This window comes from Manis pentadactyla, chromosome 9 (assembly GCF_030020395.1).
Source record: "Manis pentadactyla isolate mManPen7 chromosome 9, mManPen7.hap1, whole genome shotgun sequence".
Classification (NCBI taxonomy): domain Eukaryota; kingdom Metazoa; phylum Chordata; class Mammalia; order Pholidota; family Manidae; genus Manis; species Manis pentadactyla.
In genome coordinates this window covers 118126041-118146015 of record NC_080027.1, presented here as the reverse complement: position 1 = coordinate 118146015, position 19975 = coordinate 118126041, and the positions used below count along the sequence as shown (strand labels likewise).

At 43.7% G+C, this 19975-nt stretch overlaps 1 protein-coding gene across 8 annotated transcripts in view; it reads left to right on the top strand.

Moving 5' to 3' along the window:
* The window catches only part of HHAT (hedgehog acyltransferase), a 281084-nt gene that overhangs the window by 229709 nt on the left and 31400 nt on the right, over positions 1–19975 (top strand). For all 8 annotated transcript variants that reach the window (XM_057508006.1, XM_057508004.1, XM_057508003.1 and 5 more), the window contains one exon: positions 8638–8782. In XM_057508006.1, the coding sequence (XP_057363989.1) occupies positions 8638–8782 (145 nt within the window). The remainder of the gene's footprint in view (positions 1–8637; positions 8783–19975) is intronic.

Here is a 19975-nt window from a genome sequence, read left to right as displayed (position 1 = left end):
TGGCGTGAGCCGGGAGCTCTGCCCCTTCACTGGATCTCTAAATAAAAGCCTGTCCCTCGCTCTCCTAGCTTGACTGTCTGTGAAGCTCATTCTTCGGCTCCGCAAACAAGAACCCCGGCATCAATTGCACATATTCATTGTGCTGTGTGTCTATTGGACAAGGCCTAATAATTCTTTCATTGTGTTAATATACACATAACATAAAACTTACTAGTTTAACCACTTTTAACTGTACCATTCAGCAGCACCAAATACATTCACATTGTTTTGAAACCATTACCACCATCAATTTCCAGAATGTTTTTGTCATCCCAACCTGAAATTCTGTACCTATTAAACAGTAACCCCCTATTATCTCTTATCCCAACCCTTGGTAATCACTATTTTACTTTCTTTCTCTATGAATTTGGCCATTCTAGATACCACACATGAGTGGAATCATGCAATATTTGTCCTTTTGTGTCTGGCTTATTTCACTTAGCATAATATCTTCATGATTCATCCACACTGTAGTATGTGTCAGAATTTTCTTCCATTTTAAGGCTGATTAGTATTCCATTCTGTGTATATACCACATTTTGTATATCTGTTCATCCACTGATGGACATTTGGGTTGTTTCCACCGTTTTTGCCTATTGGGAATAATGCTGCTGTGAACATTGGTAAACAAATATCTGTGTCTTTTGACTGGAGAATTTGACCCATTTACATTAAAAAAATTATTAATGGGTATGGACTTATTTTTGCCATTTTGTCCCTTGTTTCTGGTTTTGTAATTCCTTTGTGCCTCTCTCGCTCTCTTTCTTGGTGATATGATTTTCTGTAGTATGCTTTGATTCCTCTTTCTCTTTTGTTTATATACTATAGGTTTTTGCTTTGTGGTTACCTGACACTTACATAAAACATCTATTTATAATAGTCTCTTTTAAGTTGATCACAACTTAATTTCCATTGCCTACAAAAGATCTACATTTTTACACTCCCTCCCCCACAATATTTTATGTTTTGATGTTACAATTTATATCTTTTTCATTGTGTATCCATTAACAAATTTTCATAGCTATAGTTATTTTTAATGCTTTTTTTCTTTTAACCTTCATCTTATATTTGTCAGTGGCTTGCCAGCTGGGGTTGGGGTTTATGGTGAGGTTTATACCTGATGTGTAGGAGTCATTCTAGATCTCTTTCAGAGAATTGATCCATGTGTAGCTGTACATTTAGTTCATCCATGGGACGAGGGGAATTCAGGAGCCTCTTATGTTGCCATCTTGATAGGCTCTCCTATCCCTTTTCAAGGTAGTTTTCACCATTTGACTTCCCTTGAGATTCCATATTAACTTTAGGGTGGGTTTTTCTATTTCTGCAAAAATCATCAGTGGAATTTTGATAGGGATCACACTGAATCTGTAGCTTTGGGTAATAGTGTCATCTTAAGAATATTAAGTATTTCAATCCATGAATGTGGGTATCTTTCTATTGACCTGTTTACCAATGTTTTGTAGTTTCCATTATATAAGTCTTTCACCTTCTTAGTTAGGTTTATTCCTAATTATCTTATTTTTTTGATGCTATTATAAATGGATTTTTTCTTAATTTCCTTTGAGATTGGTCATTATTAATCTATAGAAATGCAACTAATTTTTGCACATTGATTTTTTTTTTATCCTTCAATTTTGCTGAATTTGCTTATTAGTTGCAACAGGTTTTTTTTTTTTGCAGAATCTTTAGCATTTTCTACATGTGAGATTACATCATTTGCAGATAGGTAATTTTACTTCTTTTCCAATTTGGATACTATTTTTATTTAGCTCTTCTATATATATATATATATATATTATATATATATATATATATATAATATATATATATATATATATTTTTTTTAGGTGTCATTTTCTGGGGAAATATGCTTAATCTCCTACTGTAATTGGGAATGCCAATTACTTTCTGAAATTCCAGAGTCATTCCAAACCCAATTGTTCTTGAAAATACTGAGCTCCTGAAATTGATACTTGGTGAGCACCTGTCAACCATTTCTAAAGGAACACATGCATGAAGTATAGTGTTGAACAAACATTTCTTGAAAATCTGCTTTGTGTCTGGCACTGGAGAGACAAAGATATGAAGATTCCAGTCTAGAGAAAGGGAACACACAGACAGGAAGTTGTATAATATAGCAGGGAGCATGAAGACATTGATTAAAAGAAAGGTGTGAATTCCAGCACTGTACTTACCAGTGTACAACTGACAACCAGTTACCTACTGTTCCTTCTCATCTATTCCTCCTTTACAAAATGAGAATACTTTTACCTACTTGGCAGGATAGGTTAAGCTCCTTACATAGTGAATTTCTTTGCAAGAAAACTGTCATTATCAAAAAAATATATTAATGTTGTCTATCCCATGGGTTATAGAAACACAGAAATAAGCAACTGACTCTGCCAGGGTAACCATGTCCTCCATTTGTGAAATACAAGCTGTGAACTGAGTGGATGGAGAGCCTCAGCTTGCCTTGGGCAGCATTGTTAAAAAGTAAAAAGCCAGAATCTGAACCTAATTCAGGCTAGTGCAAAGCTGTTGCTCTCCTGAGCTGGCATTGAGCTGGAGCTTGAAGAAAGAGTGAGGACGACACATTCTAAGTAGAGAAAACAGCTGGAACAAAGGCACCGAAATGTAAAAGTGCATACCACGTTTGGGAAATAGTGAATAGAGCTGTGTCCTTAGTACAGTGGGAGGAGGGAAGGTTGGAAAGTGAAATCAGGACTGATTGTAAAGTGTCTTCCTTGGATTTCTATTTGTAAGCAATAAAGAACCACCAAAACATTTTGCATAGTAGAGGGGCATTTTAGTGTACTTGGGGAAGTAGAGGGAGAAAGGCCAGCATAGTATGTGTCAATTAAGAAAGAGGCCTCTGCAAAACCCATAGCAGGGGCATGAGGACTAGACATAGGGCATGTCAGCAGAAGAGTGAGAACACAGGGTGAGACAGAACTGTCGGCCATTGCCGAACTTTTAGCAGAACCCCAGGCACCTAAAATATATGGCTTAAGTTCTCTGTACCAAGAGCCAGTCCTTTGGAAATTCTTCATATGCTGTATGGATCTGGATGCTAAGTTATAGCCTCTGCTGTTTTCAACTAAGTTGGTCATGTAAACTACAGAGCAGGCAATGTGTCGATTTAAGCAAAACTGGCTTTGCCTTCACCACTGCAGGTATTTGATTCTCTTGCAAGAGCATGTGCTGCTTAGAGCTCAGTAGCAAGCAGAGATTAACTTCACTGACTAGATATTGTTTGAGGCTCCCAACATTTATAAGAAGGAAAGAGGTGTTGCTTTCTGAGTGCCTTCGTGTATTCATTTGGCTTGGATGTAGGGTGGGCTGGAACATTAAGAAGCGAGGAGATTCTGGAAATTATTTAGGGCAAAAGAAGAGACAGGTGTCAGCTCCTTATTGCGCACACTCAGATTATGCACGGGTCTTAGGTGATGTTGGTGGAAGAACAGGTCGCCCCATCTGTCAGGACTTACCATGCTGGTAGGAACGTGAGAGAGAAGGGTAACTGGTGAAGCACAGACTTCTCAGAAATGACGAAGGTGCCTTGAGAAAAGGAGCAAGAGGAGCAGTGTCCTCGCGGGTTGGTTCAGAGATGGGACAGGGGGCTTCGGGGTGACTGGGGTCAAGTCCTCGTGACCCTGTGTCCGCGGGCCGCCCTTCTCTCTCACAGGAGCTGTCTTTCCTGTTTTTCTGTTACTGGTCTCATCTCTGTAGTCTATGCGGTGTCCACCCCTCGTTGGCTCTCTCCCTGGTCCCCACCAGTCTCCCCTTTGCCAATATCCTTGTTCATCCTCTCTTACCCTCTGGTTAGCATTTTATTAGAAAATGAAAAACTTCAGTGATTATATGGAAGAACGGTGTCCAGCTGCTCAAACCCACCCAGTTTCTTTTTTTAGCTTCTCCCCACTTAAAAATAAACAGCACTGGGTCCTACTTGCCAAGCCTTTGTCAGTCTCCAGCAGCCACTCCTCCGGCCCATCTGCTCCTGCAGATGCTCAGCCCCCGCCCCGGCCCCATGGGCAGCCCCTCCGTGGACAGGCATGGGGCCCACCGAGCCCCGCAGCTCCCCACCCCACCATCTGTCTCCCACCAGGGCAGACGGACATTCTGAGCGACGCTTCTGACCCAGATCACGCAGACTGCGCCCCCCCCAAGGCTCGGCTTGTTTGCCCCAGGCAGTCCTGCGATTTCCAGGGATGGGACTCATACTGGAAAAGACAGAGGTGTTGCCTTGGAGATACGAATAAACACCCAGCTGACACCTCGCAGCAGGAACTGCAAACTGGCCTGACAGGAGTTCGGTTCGGCCCTCAGGTTCGCTGTGTCAGGGCCAGTCCCCGCCTTTGGATGCCGGCCCCTGAGAGGGAAGGTCAGAGAGGGGCTGAAAGGTCATTATACCACGTGCCCACACGCCACCTCTTGTTTTTTCCATCAGACAGCGGACTCGCACACAGGAAGGAGGGTCTGCCCGGGCCAGCACGTGCGGGTGCTCCGAGGGGCTTGACGTATCCCGGCCCCAAGTCCGTACGTGCCCCTGGGCCTGAAGAGGGGCCTGTATCAGCACTGACATGGAGGGAGACTGCCCCAACCTGTCATTGTATCCAGAGTCCCTGAGGAGGCCCGGTGCCCCGGCAGTGGGAGCGCTGATGCTTCCTCACCTGCCCCACCTCCCGGTGCTCCGATTACTCCGGGGTCCAGGCTGCGGGGTGCGGAGGCCTGGAACCCCCGCACACGGCGCCTGTGCACAGCCGGGCAGCGGAGGCTCCTCCTGCTCAAGCTTGACACTCGGTGGGGGTGAGCGGGTGGGTGGGACGCTGCGAAGGACGCTTTCCCTGCCCTGGGATGCGTTTCTCTGGGCCCCAGGGGAAAGGGAGCGTGTTTTTGGCATTGTGGCTAATTAGGGAGGGAGAGGTCCTGGGCCCCCATAGACCCAGAGGGAACTCAGTCTATAATGAACGCACAAGAGAACATTTCACCCCTTCTCAAGAGGGAGCTGTTGGCCTCTTGGGCAGGAGGGTTTGTCCCACTTGACGCGGTGTGTCTGTTATCCCTGCCTCCTGCCCATCAAACAGGGTCCCCATAGCAGTTGTGTTGCCCTTGGGATGACCAGAACTGCTCAGCCAGACACCCCCGGGGACGGTGCCACTCCCGGTGTTTACTGAGATTGCCGCAGACCCATCTGTCCTGAGAAGAGACCGTGACCGGACCGGAGCTCTTTTTTATCCTGACTTATTTGCGTTAATGAAAATCACATTCTGTTTACCGGTCGTGTCCTTATCCGATCAGGTCGGCAAGTCTTACTAACACATCTGTTGACTCTAAAGTACACCGATTTATTTCCCCATTAGGTTTACAGTTCCTCAACTTAGTTCCCTTACCAGGAGGGGTTTCTGGCACCTTAGCAAAGAGAACAGGTGACTGACACACGAGGCGTGGACCGTGCTAATGGGTCGCCTGCATCGTAGGTGTGAAGGACCACACGCGTGATGACAGTAATTTCTGTGGGACTTCAGAGGGGAGAGTGTAAAAGAAACAAAGGGTTTGAAGTGAGAACACTGGCCCTAGAGAGTCAGAAAGTCCTGTTTATTGGTGGAGCTGGCTGGACTCAGGGAATATACCCCTCCTGCCTTGCCGTAAGGTTTTTTCCCTCCTGGGACCCCTAAGTATGGGATTTACTTCTAGAATTCCTATAAGCCAAAGGCTCAGGCCAGATGGTCCCCAAGGGAGAGAGAGGGATCCCTAATGTCAAATCTGTCGCCTTTTACAGTGGGTCCAGGGAATCCAAAGAGAAGGGACAGGTTATAGCCAAGATTTGCAAACCCTTCGCTGTTAATTATACCCTCCTGGGGATGGTACCCTCTTTTCCTTCCTTGTGCCCCGTCATTCTGCTCTCCCACTGATCCATAATGAAGAGAAGCAACACTGTCCAGTGTGTTGCTTATTGGCAAGGCTAATTCTGTCAGTTCAGAGGATGACTATTAATCAAAATTAGGTTTTTGTGTTTTCTTTATCATCATCTATTTTGTCTCCCACCCACTCACCCTGGGGGACACCCAAGAACTGCCTATGAGCATCTTGATTTCTTCTTTAAGTCATTCTAGCTTATTGGTCCCAACAGCCACTGAACAGACTTGCTTATATTTGGAAAAATAAGCTATTTCTAAAAACTGAATTGTAGCCAGTCATTTCAGATTTTAGATGTCTTCCCTCCTGTCGCTGGGATCGGAGACTCCTTCATATTTGCTGTTATTTTTACTTTTTCCCCTAAGCAGAAGTAGGGATTTATTGACTCGCCGTAAGTGAGAGACATACTTGGGTTATCACAGACTCAGAGGAAGAGGAGTGGGAGCCAGGGCCCTGGGAGCTGCAAGGAGGAGCTGCGTGCCTGTAGCACTCACTCTCCCCTTTACCTCTGCCCTTGCTCTGCCCCTCGCCCCTCGCCCTGCCTCCTCACAGCCTGGCCCTTGTCCTGCATCAGGTAACCTGGCACTGTGGTCCTGCTTAGAAACTCAATGCAGAGAACGTCTCTCTCTCTCTCTCTCTCTCTATCTCTCAGTTGATTATTTAATAATTGCAATCATTTCCCATAAAAGGAGAACCACTTCGAGCTAAACCAAGCTATATGCCCTCTCTGTAGTGCACATTGATAGGGGGAAGATTACAGGGGACCTTTGAATTCCCCTACTAGGATGTAAGGTTGGGGGAGACTGATGGGGTTAGAACAGAAGTGGAATGTCTGACTCATCAGTTCTCTTAGAAATCACATGTGTTATTGACAGCCCTGTACCTGGAGAGAATTATTTAGACACATTTATGCCAATTGCAGCAATTCATATTTTCTTGATTTTTATTCTGGATATTTCCCTCTGTTTCTCAGCTTTCTCTCATTCTGCCTCCCCAGTTACTGCTAATTGAGTCCATAATACCCAGAAAATATCTTCTTCTGTTCTAAAATGAAGAAATTGGTAGATTAATGACTCCTTATTCTCAGAAGTGAGAAGTGCTGAATTATAAGCCTGCTTCTCCCCCATTTCTCCTTCATTACCAGTTTTTATATGTGTAGTTACCTCTCATCTGGTCTTATCTGACGGAATCCCCTGTACACACTCGTGGCCTTTTTGAGATGGGGGAGAGACTAGAGGTCATCTAACCAGGGTGGTGGTCTCTGACCAGGGTCCTGCCAGCAACACCTGAGAGCTTTCCAGAGCAATCATGTCCAGGCAGACACCTCAGACACTGCCTGCTACACAGCTTAGCCATGAGAAGGCCTCACTTTCACATATGGTGGCAGTAAAACCATGCTCTGGGGTGAAGCTGGAGGGGAGCGCCATGGGTGGGAAGGTAGATGGCAGCAGCGATACCCAGGCATACAGAACAGATGCTGGGACTGGCGGGAGAGGAGAGGGGTGGTGGTCAGCAAGTCATCCTTCCAGATTTGCCGAGGACACTGACCGAAGCTTACAGAGTGGCCTCTGATGCTCCACAGCAGGGTCACCAGAAATAAGGAAACCTCCTACTGGAGACGCACCCTCTAGTTCAGTCCTTTTTGCCTGGCGTGATTTGGGGTAATTCAGAATTCTATTTGTAACTGGAGCACAGCTGAGATCAGGACACAAGTGACCCCAGAGATATGTAGGTTTCAGGAGGATATTCAGGAAAGGTCTCTAGACCCTTTGCTCCCTCTTTCCCATGTCTTTGGAATAAGCTGCGGTATTTGTCAGAAACCCTGGGACCCTGTGTGTCTCGCTGTGGCCCTGTACCTGGTTCTCTTTCTGAATCACAGTCCCAAGGACATGCTGGTGGGGCTCACCTGCAGACATGGCACTTGGGTCTCACTCAGTAAGGCCACCAGAGTGGTCAATGCTGAGAAACGAAAGCTTTATTTACTTAGGAAATCCCTGAGAAGATATTGAAAGGGAAGGAAAAAGTGCAATGAAAACCTTATATAGATGAGCAGAATTCTTTATCATCATAGCTGGAAAACATCTCTCCATTTCTGCCTATTTCAGGTGCCGTGATAAGCCACCGTTCTCTAATGCTGCAGGCTCATTATCAGGGGCATGGACCCTGAGCGTTGATTCCAGGAGTGGGGTTGGCTTTTACTGATTCTCCAGCCCCCTCTTAACAAGATTCCTCCTAATTGTGGATCAGATTTACAGGGTGGCTTCTCAGGGCCAAGTTAGCTACCCCAGAAGAACCCCCTGATCGTGGCCTCTTTACATGGAGTTGTGCCTTGTAATCATGGAGAACGGTTTACACAGTTCTTGTATCTGTAGATTACATGCAGAAAACGCGTGGAGACATTTCAGCTAAATCTTAACTCGCTCCAGTACTTGAGTTACACCTATCAGAGGAAGCCCACTTTGGCAGGAGGAAGTAACAACTTGGGGGTACACCACTTCTGGCCTTAGACCAAAATGAGCATGTTGTAGGAACAGAAGTTTGGGGAGCTGGTTAAATAACCAGGTAACTCAGGCCCTGGTGGGAGGCATCCTGGGCTGGTAGCAGAGAAAGGCTGGAACGCGTCTCAGCCCTGTGCTTGCGCCTTGTGACAAGGGGCCTCTTGCTTTCCCCCCCACTTAGGGCCAGTTCTTCTCCCCGCGAGCTCTCCGGCGGTTCCATGCTGCTCTTGCATCTTGCTCCACCTCCATGCTGATCCTGTCCAACCTGGTGTTTCTCGGGGGCAATCAAGTGGGGAAAATCTACTGGAATAGGATCTTCATACAAGGTAAGTCGCCTGACGATGTTTTCAGTCCATTTCTTTCCATGTATGCTCGTATCTTGAATGGATTTGGCAGAGGCATTCATTGGTTTATTCACTCGACCCTTAATGTACCAAGTAGGAACAGTTTCCTGTGTTTACCTGTGACTATGTGTGCCCCCTATTTTGATGTACTGGTTACACTTAACATCAAACTGTATTCTCCCAACTCCTCTAATCTCTACCACTCCCTTTGACTAAGTTACCTTTCCGTTCTTTTAAATTTTTTTCCTCTTTTCCTTACTGCCTGTAGTTCCCAGCCTTCTGCATACTGCGAAGCCTAGCCTTGTTCCCTGTACCACTCCGAGAGTCCTAGTGGGACTATGACCCAGGAGCCCCACTGCGCCCTCCTGCAGCTGTGTGGGCATGGCCCCTGGGTCTGCCACAGCTCTTGGTTGTGGATGTTTTTGTCTGAACCCTAGGGTGCCGACACTAGCAGCCAGCCTCACACGTACTGTATCTGAAGTGGCTCGTCTCAGTGTCTACAGCAAAGCCACACCCGCAGCATGTGAAATGCTCATCTGTGGAAGTACCTGTGAAAATAGTGCATTAATAATTGATCATCATTTATGGCCACCATTTCCCCGGGGCCGGAATAAGTTTTATGTCACATCCCTGAGAGAGCTGGGAGAATGGGAATTACACACAGCATGCAATGCTCTCGCTAGTTTGCTGTGTGCTTGTTCTGTTTCCCTGACCAGTGACACGGTTTTGTGCTTTTGGTTTGGGAAGTTTGGCCTAGAGGCGATGACATGACTCAGCACAGCTAGGCTGTCCTCTCTACATCCGGGTCCCTGTGGAGCCAGCAATGCTTTTGCTGTAGCTCTTCTCACACTAGAAATAACCCTGGCACAGCTGCATGGCCTCAGAACTTCAGGCCACTCATCTAAACTGCTGCAGGCTTGGGGGAGCCAGGCTCAGAGGGGACACAGGAGTCCTATACTTCTTTCATCTCATCACTGAAAAACCCCTCTTTGATCTGCTTTCTGAAGAGCATTTTAGCAGAGAGTTCCTGAAAAGACCATGCACTTTTTAGGTGGAAGCTGTCCTTTAATAAAGTTGGGAAATAATGGGTTGCATAGGATCTAAGGATAAAAAACACTCCTTGAGGTGGGCAACAGCGTCCTCCTTTTCTGCCTCCTACCACAGTACCGAGCCGGCGCCCAGAACACAGTGACTCGGGGAAAATGCTGACTTGGGGTTTGCTGGTCACATGAGCAGGAAAGCTCTGATCAAACCTACTGAATGTTTGCTTCTTCCAAGGCACCAAGAATACAGAGATAAAAAAGCACACACAAATGTGGGAGCCAACCGTGCAAACAGAAATGTGTCGATAGCTTCAGGAACTGCGGTGCCTCGTGTATGAGTGAATTGCTAGAGGTCGCAGGACGGAGTGGCTGGCCTTCCTGGGGAAGTGGCTGGCTTCACAGAGGAGGTGGGCATTTGGATTGGAGTATCGAGCAATAAGTAGGAAGTTGACAGATGGAAAGGCAGGTGTATGGGGATAATGAACACTAGCTGCTATGTCAGGTGGTTCCAAACTCTCAGTAATGTTTCTTCATAGAATTCAGTGCACATCCAGTGGCTTTTTCTAGGCATTGATTCCAGGACCTGGAATGCTTCTGTTGTGATTCTACACCACTCTGTCCCGGCATCATGGAGGGGAGAACAGGGGATGGTGCACAGGTGCTAAATATCCCAGCCAGAAGTGACACATGGCTTTCCTGCTCACCTTCTATTGGCCAGAACCAGTGATGGGATCATGGGAGTGCGGATGGTTATCCGGGAGCATGTGGAAAGTGGAACCTGGGGATGCTGGCATTTAAGGGGGCAGAGAAAAAGCAGCTATAGGATGTTTGTTCTGCTTCTTAAAGGTATAAAGATCAAAGCATGATTTGCCCTGGACCACTGGACCCAGGCACATGGGGTCAAGAATCTGAAAAATCTGGTCTGCTTCTGCATGTGAGTCCTTCATGGTCTACGATTGGATGTATGTTGTTCCTGGATCCCTGTGCCAGAGTCCCAGGGTCTGATTCTCTGAATAGGAAGGGCACTGTGGAATCCCTTTGGATTCTGAGGCTAGAGAAGCTCAACTCAGAAGATATTTTTCTAGGTCAGAGATTCTTCATACCAGCCTGGGCCCATCTCAGCTGGTCTGTACCATGGGCCTCCCAAGGCAGGGACTGTCTACTGGGTTTGGAAAGTTGTCCCTTTTGTCATTTCCCTGCTGTGGATCTTTGTTCCCTGAGTGACTGAATTTAGATACCTCTTGGAGTTGGGTGAGCCAGATGGTCCCAAGTCCCCCATCCTTGAGAACTCTGGATTTCTTTTCATAACTAATTTGACTGACCTGAAGAAAGATTAGTATGAATATTCATGTTTTGGTACAAAAAATTATTGATGAGTTTATAGAAGACTTCCTTATACTCTGTTGAGGGTGTTCATTAGCTTCCTAAAATCCAAAAAAAAAGAAATCTGAATTCCAAAACCCACCTGGCTCCCAAGATTTCAGACAAGAGATCGTTGACCTGTACAGGTAGATGCTAATGAGCCTGGACTTGGGCGTCCTGGTTGTCTCTGGTCCCTTCCTCTGGCCTGCTGTTCCACCTGTTGTTCCCTACACATGAGGAAAATGTGATGACATGAGGAGGAAGCCTGTCTGTGGGGAAGGGAGATGTAAGCTTAGCTTCTTGATTTCCAGACTTGAGGGAAGGTGACCCTTCCATGGTGGTGACACCCTTGTCCCTCCATGCCACCTGGGCTGGCACCTGCTGCAGTGACAGGGAGGAGCTGCCAGCACTGTGTCCCTCTGACAGATCTCAGCTCACTGCGTCCTGGAAGAGCAGAAAAGGGGCTGAAGGTATCTGGAAGATAGGGATTATTGAGGAGACTGCAAACTCCCCGCAGTGAGTGGGCTTAGAGGACACGGCCTCACTTGTTCTCAGGGGGCCTTTTTGCAGTGTCACTGAGCCCCTGCAAGTATTTCATGATTCTCCTGGAGGAGTTCTTCAGGTCAGTGTCTCCCTGTCTCCCGTTCACTGAATGTAGACATGGGTTTGTTTGCTTTAGAGCTTATTTCATTAGCCTATGTACAAATCTCTGTCCTGGTCTCTGTGGGGTTGGTGATACAAGGCTGTAAAACCAGAACCTTCCCCTTCTGCTGTGTACACTGCATTGCTGCGGAGGAGGTGGTGCCAGCCAAGGGTTCTGGTGCACCTCACACACAAACCGTGGTTACCAAGTGTTATCTCTGCTGCAGAGGTTGGAGAAGTAATGTTCAATTAATTCAGTTGGGACTAAAGAATCTATACCTTTGCCTTAAAAAAAAAATCCCCAAAATGCAAATCAAAACCACAATGAGATCTCCTGGCACCTGTCAGAATGGCCACTCTCCAAAAGACAAGAAATAACAAGTGTTGGCGAGGATATGGAAAAAAGGAACCCTTCTACACTGTTGGTGGGAATGAAAATTGGGGCAGCCACTGTGGAAAGCAGTGTGGAGGCTCCTCAGAAAAACTAAAAATAGAAATACATATGACCTGGTCATTCCACTTCTAGGAATTTACCAAAAGAAAACAAAATCTCTGTATTGAAGAGATATATGCAGCCCTATGTTTATTGCCACATTATTGCAGTAGCCAAGATAGAGAAGCATCCAAAGCATCATCAGTCAATAGATGAATGATGATAAAGAAGACCTGGTACATATACACTATGGAGTATTACTCAGCTGTGAAAAAGAAAGAAATCCTGCCATTTGCAACAACATGGATGGACTTGGGGGTAATGTGCTAAGTGAAATAAGCCAGCTGGAGAAAGGCAAATATCACATGATTTCACTTATAAGTGGAATCTAAAAACAAAACAAAGCAAACAAAACAGCCGTAGAATCAGACACTGAGAAGTGACTGGTGATTACCCTGGCTGGGGTGTGTGTGCATGAACTGGATGAAGGGGATAAGGAAACACAAAACCCCAGTCGTAATATAAATTAGTCACAGGGATGAATGTACAGTATAGAGAATATAGTCAGTAGCTATAGTATTGTATATCATGTATACTTAAATAAAAATATATTAAAATTTTTTTAACTATTTGGTAGTATTTAGTGAAAAAAAAGTGTCTCCAAAAAAATTAATTTAATTTTAAAATCCCCAAACTTTTACTATTGACATTTATTTCAAGCAACTTGAAGAATGTAAGGGTTTAGTTCTTGCTCATGCTCCCCTGCATGCTCTCTCTCTCTTTCTCTCTCTCTCTGTAAACACACACACACACACACAGATGACCTTTCAGCAACTCAGGGGTTAGGGGCACTGACTCCCTGTGCAATTGAAAAATCCATGTATAACTCTGACTGGAAAACTTTCTGATAACATAAACAGCTGATGAACATATTTTATATGTTATGTGTTTTATGTACTGTATTTTTGCAATAAAGCAAGCTAGAAAAAAAGATGTTTTTTCAAATTGTTGAAAAAAATATCTGCAGATACGTAGTCCCATGCAGCTCAAACACATGTTCAAGTGTCCAGGGATCTGAGCAGGACGTGGCTAGGGATCTGCTCCTCAAGCCTGCTCTAGGAGGGACCCTGCTGTGTCATGCTTTGCAGAGGCAAACTCCCGTTGCTTCTTATATAATTCTTTGGCTCTCAGAAGCATTTGGTGATGGAAGGAGCCTTCTCATGTCTGCCTTAAATCCTTGACATTGAGGTGTAAGTTTATTTCTTGAATATGTAATTGATGACTGCTCTTTAACTCAAAAATATCAATGTGTTGTAATTCCAAATTGCAAGACCAGTCTTCATAAACCAACTGTATATTAAACATGCTTGCACTGCTCTGTAGTCCCAGGACAGTGTAGAGAGAAGGCAAGCAACGGGGCCTTGCTTTCTGTATGCAGAAAGCATACAGAGAGAACACACAGTGGGAATGTGTGTGCCTAGAATGGGCTGAGAGCTTTAGTAATGTGTGGGTGCAAGGAGGTGTTCCCTCTGAAAAGGCCCTTCATTTTTTGCCAATAGAAGGCATGGACTCTGTGAAAAAAGAACTAATCATATTCCAAGAGATGGGCCCCCAGATCGTGTATGTAGGGTTTTTCAGTAATGTGAGCTTCATAGAGACATGGCACCCACTGAATCTTCTCCTCCTGGCTTCTCATGGAACACACACACACACACGCACACGCACATGCACACGCACGTACGTCTGTTTTCCCTCCTTTTTGCCTGACCTAGTTCAGCAAATTCCATCTCACCACTTAGCTCCTGCTGTGGCCCCATGCCAAGGCGAGGAGAATTTGGTTCTTTTCCCTCCAGACTGCAATGCAGGTCAGAACCTTTACACTCTCCATATTTGCTTGCGATTTCTAGCTGAGAGAGAAGAAAGTGTATTTTCTCCCTGATTATTAGCTTGTCCAGGCAGTTTATTCATCTCTGGACCCAAATGGCTCTGGACAGGCATTTCATTTAAAGCTGAACTGGAGTATTGTATTGGAAATTCTGGAAGGCTGTGGTTAAATAGGAACTTGATCCCCTCACATCTTGTTAAATTCTTGGGACTAAAATTTCATTTTTGATGAGTGAAGACAGAGGGCAGATGTTAGCATCTCAGGGGCCCTCCTTTGTGATGACTTTGTTCCCCCATCTTCACTAGCCCTTCTCTTTAAATGGCATTTTCATTGCTCTGCTTGGTTCTGCTTCGGCCTCCCGGGGTCCTCTGCAGATCCTGGGAGAGTTGAACAGCAGGAGCTCACTACCCATTTTACTGTGGTGAAATTGATAAATAGATAATATGGATCATACATATAGATATACATAGATATATATGTAAATCCCTGTCCTGTAGATTATGTATATTTATGTACATCGGTACATTTAAACATATATATATATATATATATATATATATATATATATATGTAAATCTTTATAATTATATACATAGATATGCATGTAACCGTTTGGGTTACACATTGGCCCATTTATGGCCATTATTGGAGTTTGAAGTTCAAGAATTTTGGATGCTTTGGTTTCTTCTGTCCCACATGGTCACCCAGATGTCTTGGGCATCAGTTTCCCAAAAGTATTTCAGGCTAGGTCCCTGTACCCAGGATATGATAAATAGTGAGGGAGAGGTCTTATCCAGCACTGTGCCTGGGGTTATGTTAAAGCTGAGCAAATTTATAAAATATAGAAAGGAGTTCTTTAAATAGTGCATTTAAGTCCTTTCTGTGGATTGTGTGAAACTTTTCCTTGTTAACTAGGCATTTCCATAAATTGATTTGAAAAGAGTTTCATGGAATATGGGAACATTTTAAAGTGTCTTTTAAATTTTATCAAGTAAAAACTATTTTAGCTTAGGGACAGTTCACCAAATAAAAAATAAAATAATTTTTATTTTTGCTGATTTGTTAGCATACAACATTTGATATCTCTACCTCTCATTGGCCCCCAATCTACCTGCCCCAATCATAGATATGCAGGGTGATATTCAAAAATGTATCACTTCAGTCATTATGTTATATACCTTAAACTGAATCAAGGTTATATGTCAGTGACATCTCAGTATAATTGGACAAAGGGGGAGAAGTATGTTACAAATATGGTAACAAATTAAAATCAAGCCAAAATAATTTTTAAAATTGAAGTCCCCTTTATTCTCTAACTAAACTATATTTATAATAAAGCTGCTTACCATATAATATGTTGTTCAATATATAAAAGGACACCTGCCCCAGGATTCCCAAGTCCGTACTCCGAGGCCCAAAGCGGGAAGCACTTGGGGGGACAGCGCAGTTGTGGTTTCTGAAATGAACCACACATCCTAGAATTTGTATTATTAATATATTTGAGTGCTTATCACAGTTACTATTAATCTTTCTACCAATGGGTGCAGGAACAGTTCAACACCAGCCGGGACATTGCAAGCCAGCTGAGTTTAAAAGCAGAGGGCCCTGGCCTTACTCCCTGCTGCTGGGACAGGTGCCTGCTGACAAGGATAAAGTCTGAAATGGGGACTGTATTTTAGTTTGTATCACATGCACAGTGACCAGGAGACCCTTTTTTATCATGCTGTCTCCTCAGATCACCACAGGACATGTTACAAATGTGAAACATTAAGAATATTTCATATAGGATTCAGTAACATTTTTGTAACACCAGGGAAAATGTAATAGGAGTCATCGCCATTAGTTGTCTCAGCTTTGGGGACAAAGTCTTCCGTCAGCAGGACCCGTTGTGGAATCTATTTGTTTCCCAGTGTGCTGGGTGCTGACCCGTTTCAGTTGCACATGTTTCCTATGCTTCTGTAAAAAATTATTACAAATTTGATGGCTTGAAGCACTGAACGTTTATCTTTGACTGTTCTGGGGGCTAGAAATCCCCAGTCTCACTGGACTGAAGTCAAGGTGTTAGTGACTGGGTCCTTCTGGAGGGTGTAGGGAAGACTGTTTCCTTGCCCTTTCCCGCTTTCAGAGGCTGGCTACTTCCCTTGGCTCATGACTTACCCACCTTCTCTAAAGAGCCAGCAGTGTAGCATCTTCAGATCCCTCTCTTTGTCACTCTGCATCTGTCACCACAGGGCCTTCTGTCTGATGCCCCTCATGTCTCTCCAGTAAGGACACTTGAAAATACATTTGGGGCCATGCAGATAAGCCAGGATAATCCTTCCATCTCACGATCCTTAATTTGATCGCACCTGCAAAGTCCCTTTTGCCAGGTAAGGTCACTTTCATGGGGTCCAGGGATTAGGGCATGGTTATCTTTGGAGGAGCCACTATTTAACCTGACACAGCACAATGACATGCCTGTTGCTCTCGAACAGAACATCCCTTCTATGACACCATGGCCATAGCTTCTTCCTCAAGAGGTTTGATTATAAATTAGCAAACTGGATATACCACTAGCCTTATTAAAATGAGAAGCTGCCTGGAGAAAGAAATGGCACTTGAATGTCACAGAAATACATATGTGAGATTTATTATTTTGAGGGTATTTAGAGAGTAGTGTAGAGGAACTCTGAAGTTTTGCTTGCTCAGCATGTGTTCCCATTTTGGGGGAACAAACCTCTCCCCCCCTGGTCTCAATCTGTGTCATTCTGGTGAGGCATACCCCACATCTAAGATCAAGGAGTCCATATGGGAGGGGGACTGGCCAGTCAGTATGGTGCATCTCATGCGGTACACTTCCTGAATTTTTGTTGCACCTGTGAGGAAGGAGAAGTGCACCTCTTTGCTTTGTTGTTGCTGAGATATCAGAATCTTGGGCTGGAGCTGCTGCAGCCCTCTTGTACCACCAGTGGGAAGCCAAGTAGAGGGGGATGCTAGTTCTGAGGAAGGCAGACCTGCATGTGCATTTTTGAGACAACCCACTGACATAGGTTTTTAAGCCCCCAGAGCCGGGAGTTCTTGAAGCCAACAACATATCTGTATACTTCTTAGTTATAGGAGTTGGGGTTTTTTTTCTTTTTTCAGTAGGAGATAAATTCATGTTGGGAGACAATTCTCCAGGGCTCTCTTGTGTTTCTGCATGTCTTCTGAGCAGGGGCACTTTCTGCCTTTGTTCCAGAGTTTCTTTCCAAGAATATTTGCATAGCAAACATTTTTGGAAGATGGAGATAATGTCTTTCTCTAGAGTAAAAGTTATTTATGCTCAGTATAATAAAGATAATATCTTTCTCTAGGGCAAAGGACAGGAAAGGCTTACTGCCCATTATAAAATATCTGAATTTCCTAAGCCTGCAAAGGGCTATGTGGTATCAGAGGCCATCACCTGGCCCCCTTCACATTGCACTGTGGGTTCTGGGGCTCAGGGGAATGACACAAATGGTCTGGCTGCTGTTACTGATGTGAGTAATAAAGTCCTTCCTCTCTGACCTGAGAGTCTCATATCTTCTGTCAGCATCCATGAAACTGACAGGCTAATTTGTTCCTTGCAAGTAGGATAAAATCTCAGGCTCTTCACTTATTGATAGTGTAGTTTGGTTGGGTTTCTGTCACTTGTAACCAAAGGCATCCTGACTAGTGTAGATTAATGTAGATAATGTAGGGAGAATATGCCATTATGACAGGTTCTTAAGGGAAGGATTTGGGGGTGATTCTTCTGTACTGAATTATTTTTTGTGTATTTTTGGCTCATGTGCCCCCTAATAAAGTACCTTTGAAAAATCATGTGCCTATCTAAAGTAGATATTTAAAGGCTTCTAAGTTTAAATAATTATAAAAGATCTGATTTTTGCTATATTATAAATATTAACATTTAAAAATAAAACTGATACTTTTAAAAAATATAAATTATGAATAACTCAGTGATTTGTTATTAACCCCCATCCTTTTAAAAATATATATGAGCAAGATCTTCTTTCACAGTACTATTCCCTTGATCTCATATTTCTATTCATTCTCCCTAGAATTTTGTCTTTGTTTAAAAGTTATTTCCTTTATCAGTTATCACATCTCTCTGTAGCATTAAGTTCATTTGTTTTTCTATTACCATAAGGCAAAAAACGTAAATATTTTTCTCCTAGATTGAGTTGCCATTACAATTATTATTACTGTATTACTCAAAATAACACAAAGATCATAGTAATGATAAATAATTATTAAACATTAAAAGTAAAATTTTATTAGAAATATATTTCTCTTGAGATGGATGAAATAGGCATTTATGGTTATTTGATAAAGGAATTACCTAATTGTCCTTTTATTTTTCTCTCTCTGACTGTTTGAAAACTTTTTATTGGTATGTAATATAGTCTGGAAAAGTGCATATGTCATGAGTTTTCTCTAAATGAACACACATCTATAACCAGCATCTAGAGACCCCTTCTCATGACCCCTACCAGTTATTACCTGCCCTTAAGAGTAACCACTATTCTGACTTCTAAATGCATAACTTTCTGTGGGTAGTTTGTTTGTTTTTTAAACATATATAAATCAGAATCTCATAGTATGTATTCTTTTGTGTCTAGCTTCTTTTGTTAAATACCATGTTGAAAGATTCATCCACTTTGAGTGTAGCTATAGATTTTTCCTGCTCATTACTTTAAAGCATCCTATTATGTGAACATGCCACAATTTATTTATCCTTTCTACTGTTGATGAACATAACAGCTGCTAGCTCCTATAAGCAGTCATATATATGACCTGTGGTGAAGGTATGCATGCATTTTTGTTGGGTATGTACCTGGGAGTGAGGTTGCTACAATACAAGGTGTGCACATCTAGCTTTTGTAGACACTGTCACTTTCTCAAGTGTTGTACCAATTCTCAGGAGAGTTTTACACCCTAGAGCGATATCCAGCAGTAAGGTAAGGATGGGGGAGAAGCTTACCTTCCCTTTATAAAGCAGCATAAAGGATATTTCATGAGAGGTTAATTTTTTAGAGAAGGATATATATGGCAGTTGGGGATTCTGAAATCAATTCTCCTGAAGTTATCCATGTTTGTACTTTGAGAAGTCCTGCTATTACCCTAGTTGAATGTGTAGAGAAAGTCACTCTGTTCTTTGTGTCCCATTTAATCATCCTTGTTCTAGCCCAAAGGAAAAGGGGTATTGATCCAAGCTTAACAGTGGGTGGGGTTAGCATGTATCATTTAGCCACTGCTGCATTACAAACCACCTTGAAACTTAAAGGCTTAAAAGAACAAGTATTTATTTCACTTATGAATCTGTGTCATCTGGGGTGTGGCTAGTCTAGGGCAGCCTCATGCATATGTATGGATCAGCTATGGGTTGGATTTACTGGTCTTAGCTGGGTTTTCCCATTTCTAGGGCCTTGGCTGGGATGAATTTGCTGAGTCAGTTCTGTTCCAAATTGATTGCTTGACCTTCAGCGCATTCTTTCATGCTTGTTTACATGGCACTCACGGTGGTTTGAGAGAGAGAGCAGAAAGTATGTAAGGACTCTTCGGGATTAGGCTCAAAACTAGGTGACCCACTGTCACTTCCACTGCATTCTTTTGGCCAAAGTGTGTCACAAAGTCAGCCCAAATCCAAGGGGAGAGGAAATAGACCCCATATCCTGATAGATCATATTGCAAGAGTGTTAATGCAGAATATCAAGGAGTGTGACCATTTTTGCAGTCTATCTCCCTTGCATATTCAGAGGGGACCACAGAGGTGGCATGTTTGGTTGATCCCACAAGGCTGGAGAGGTAAC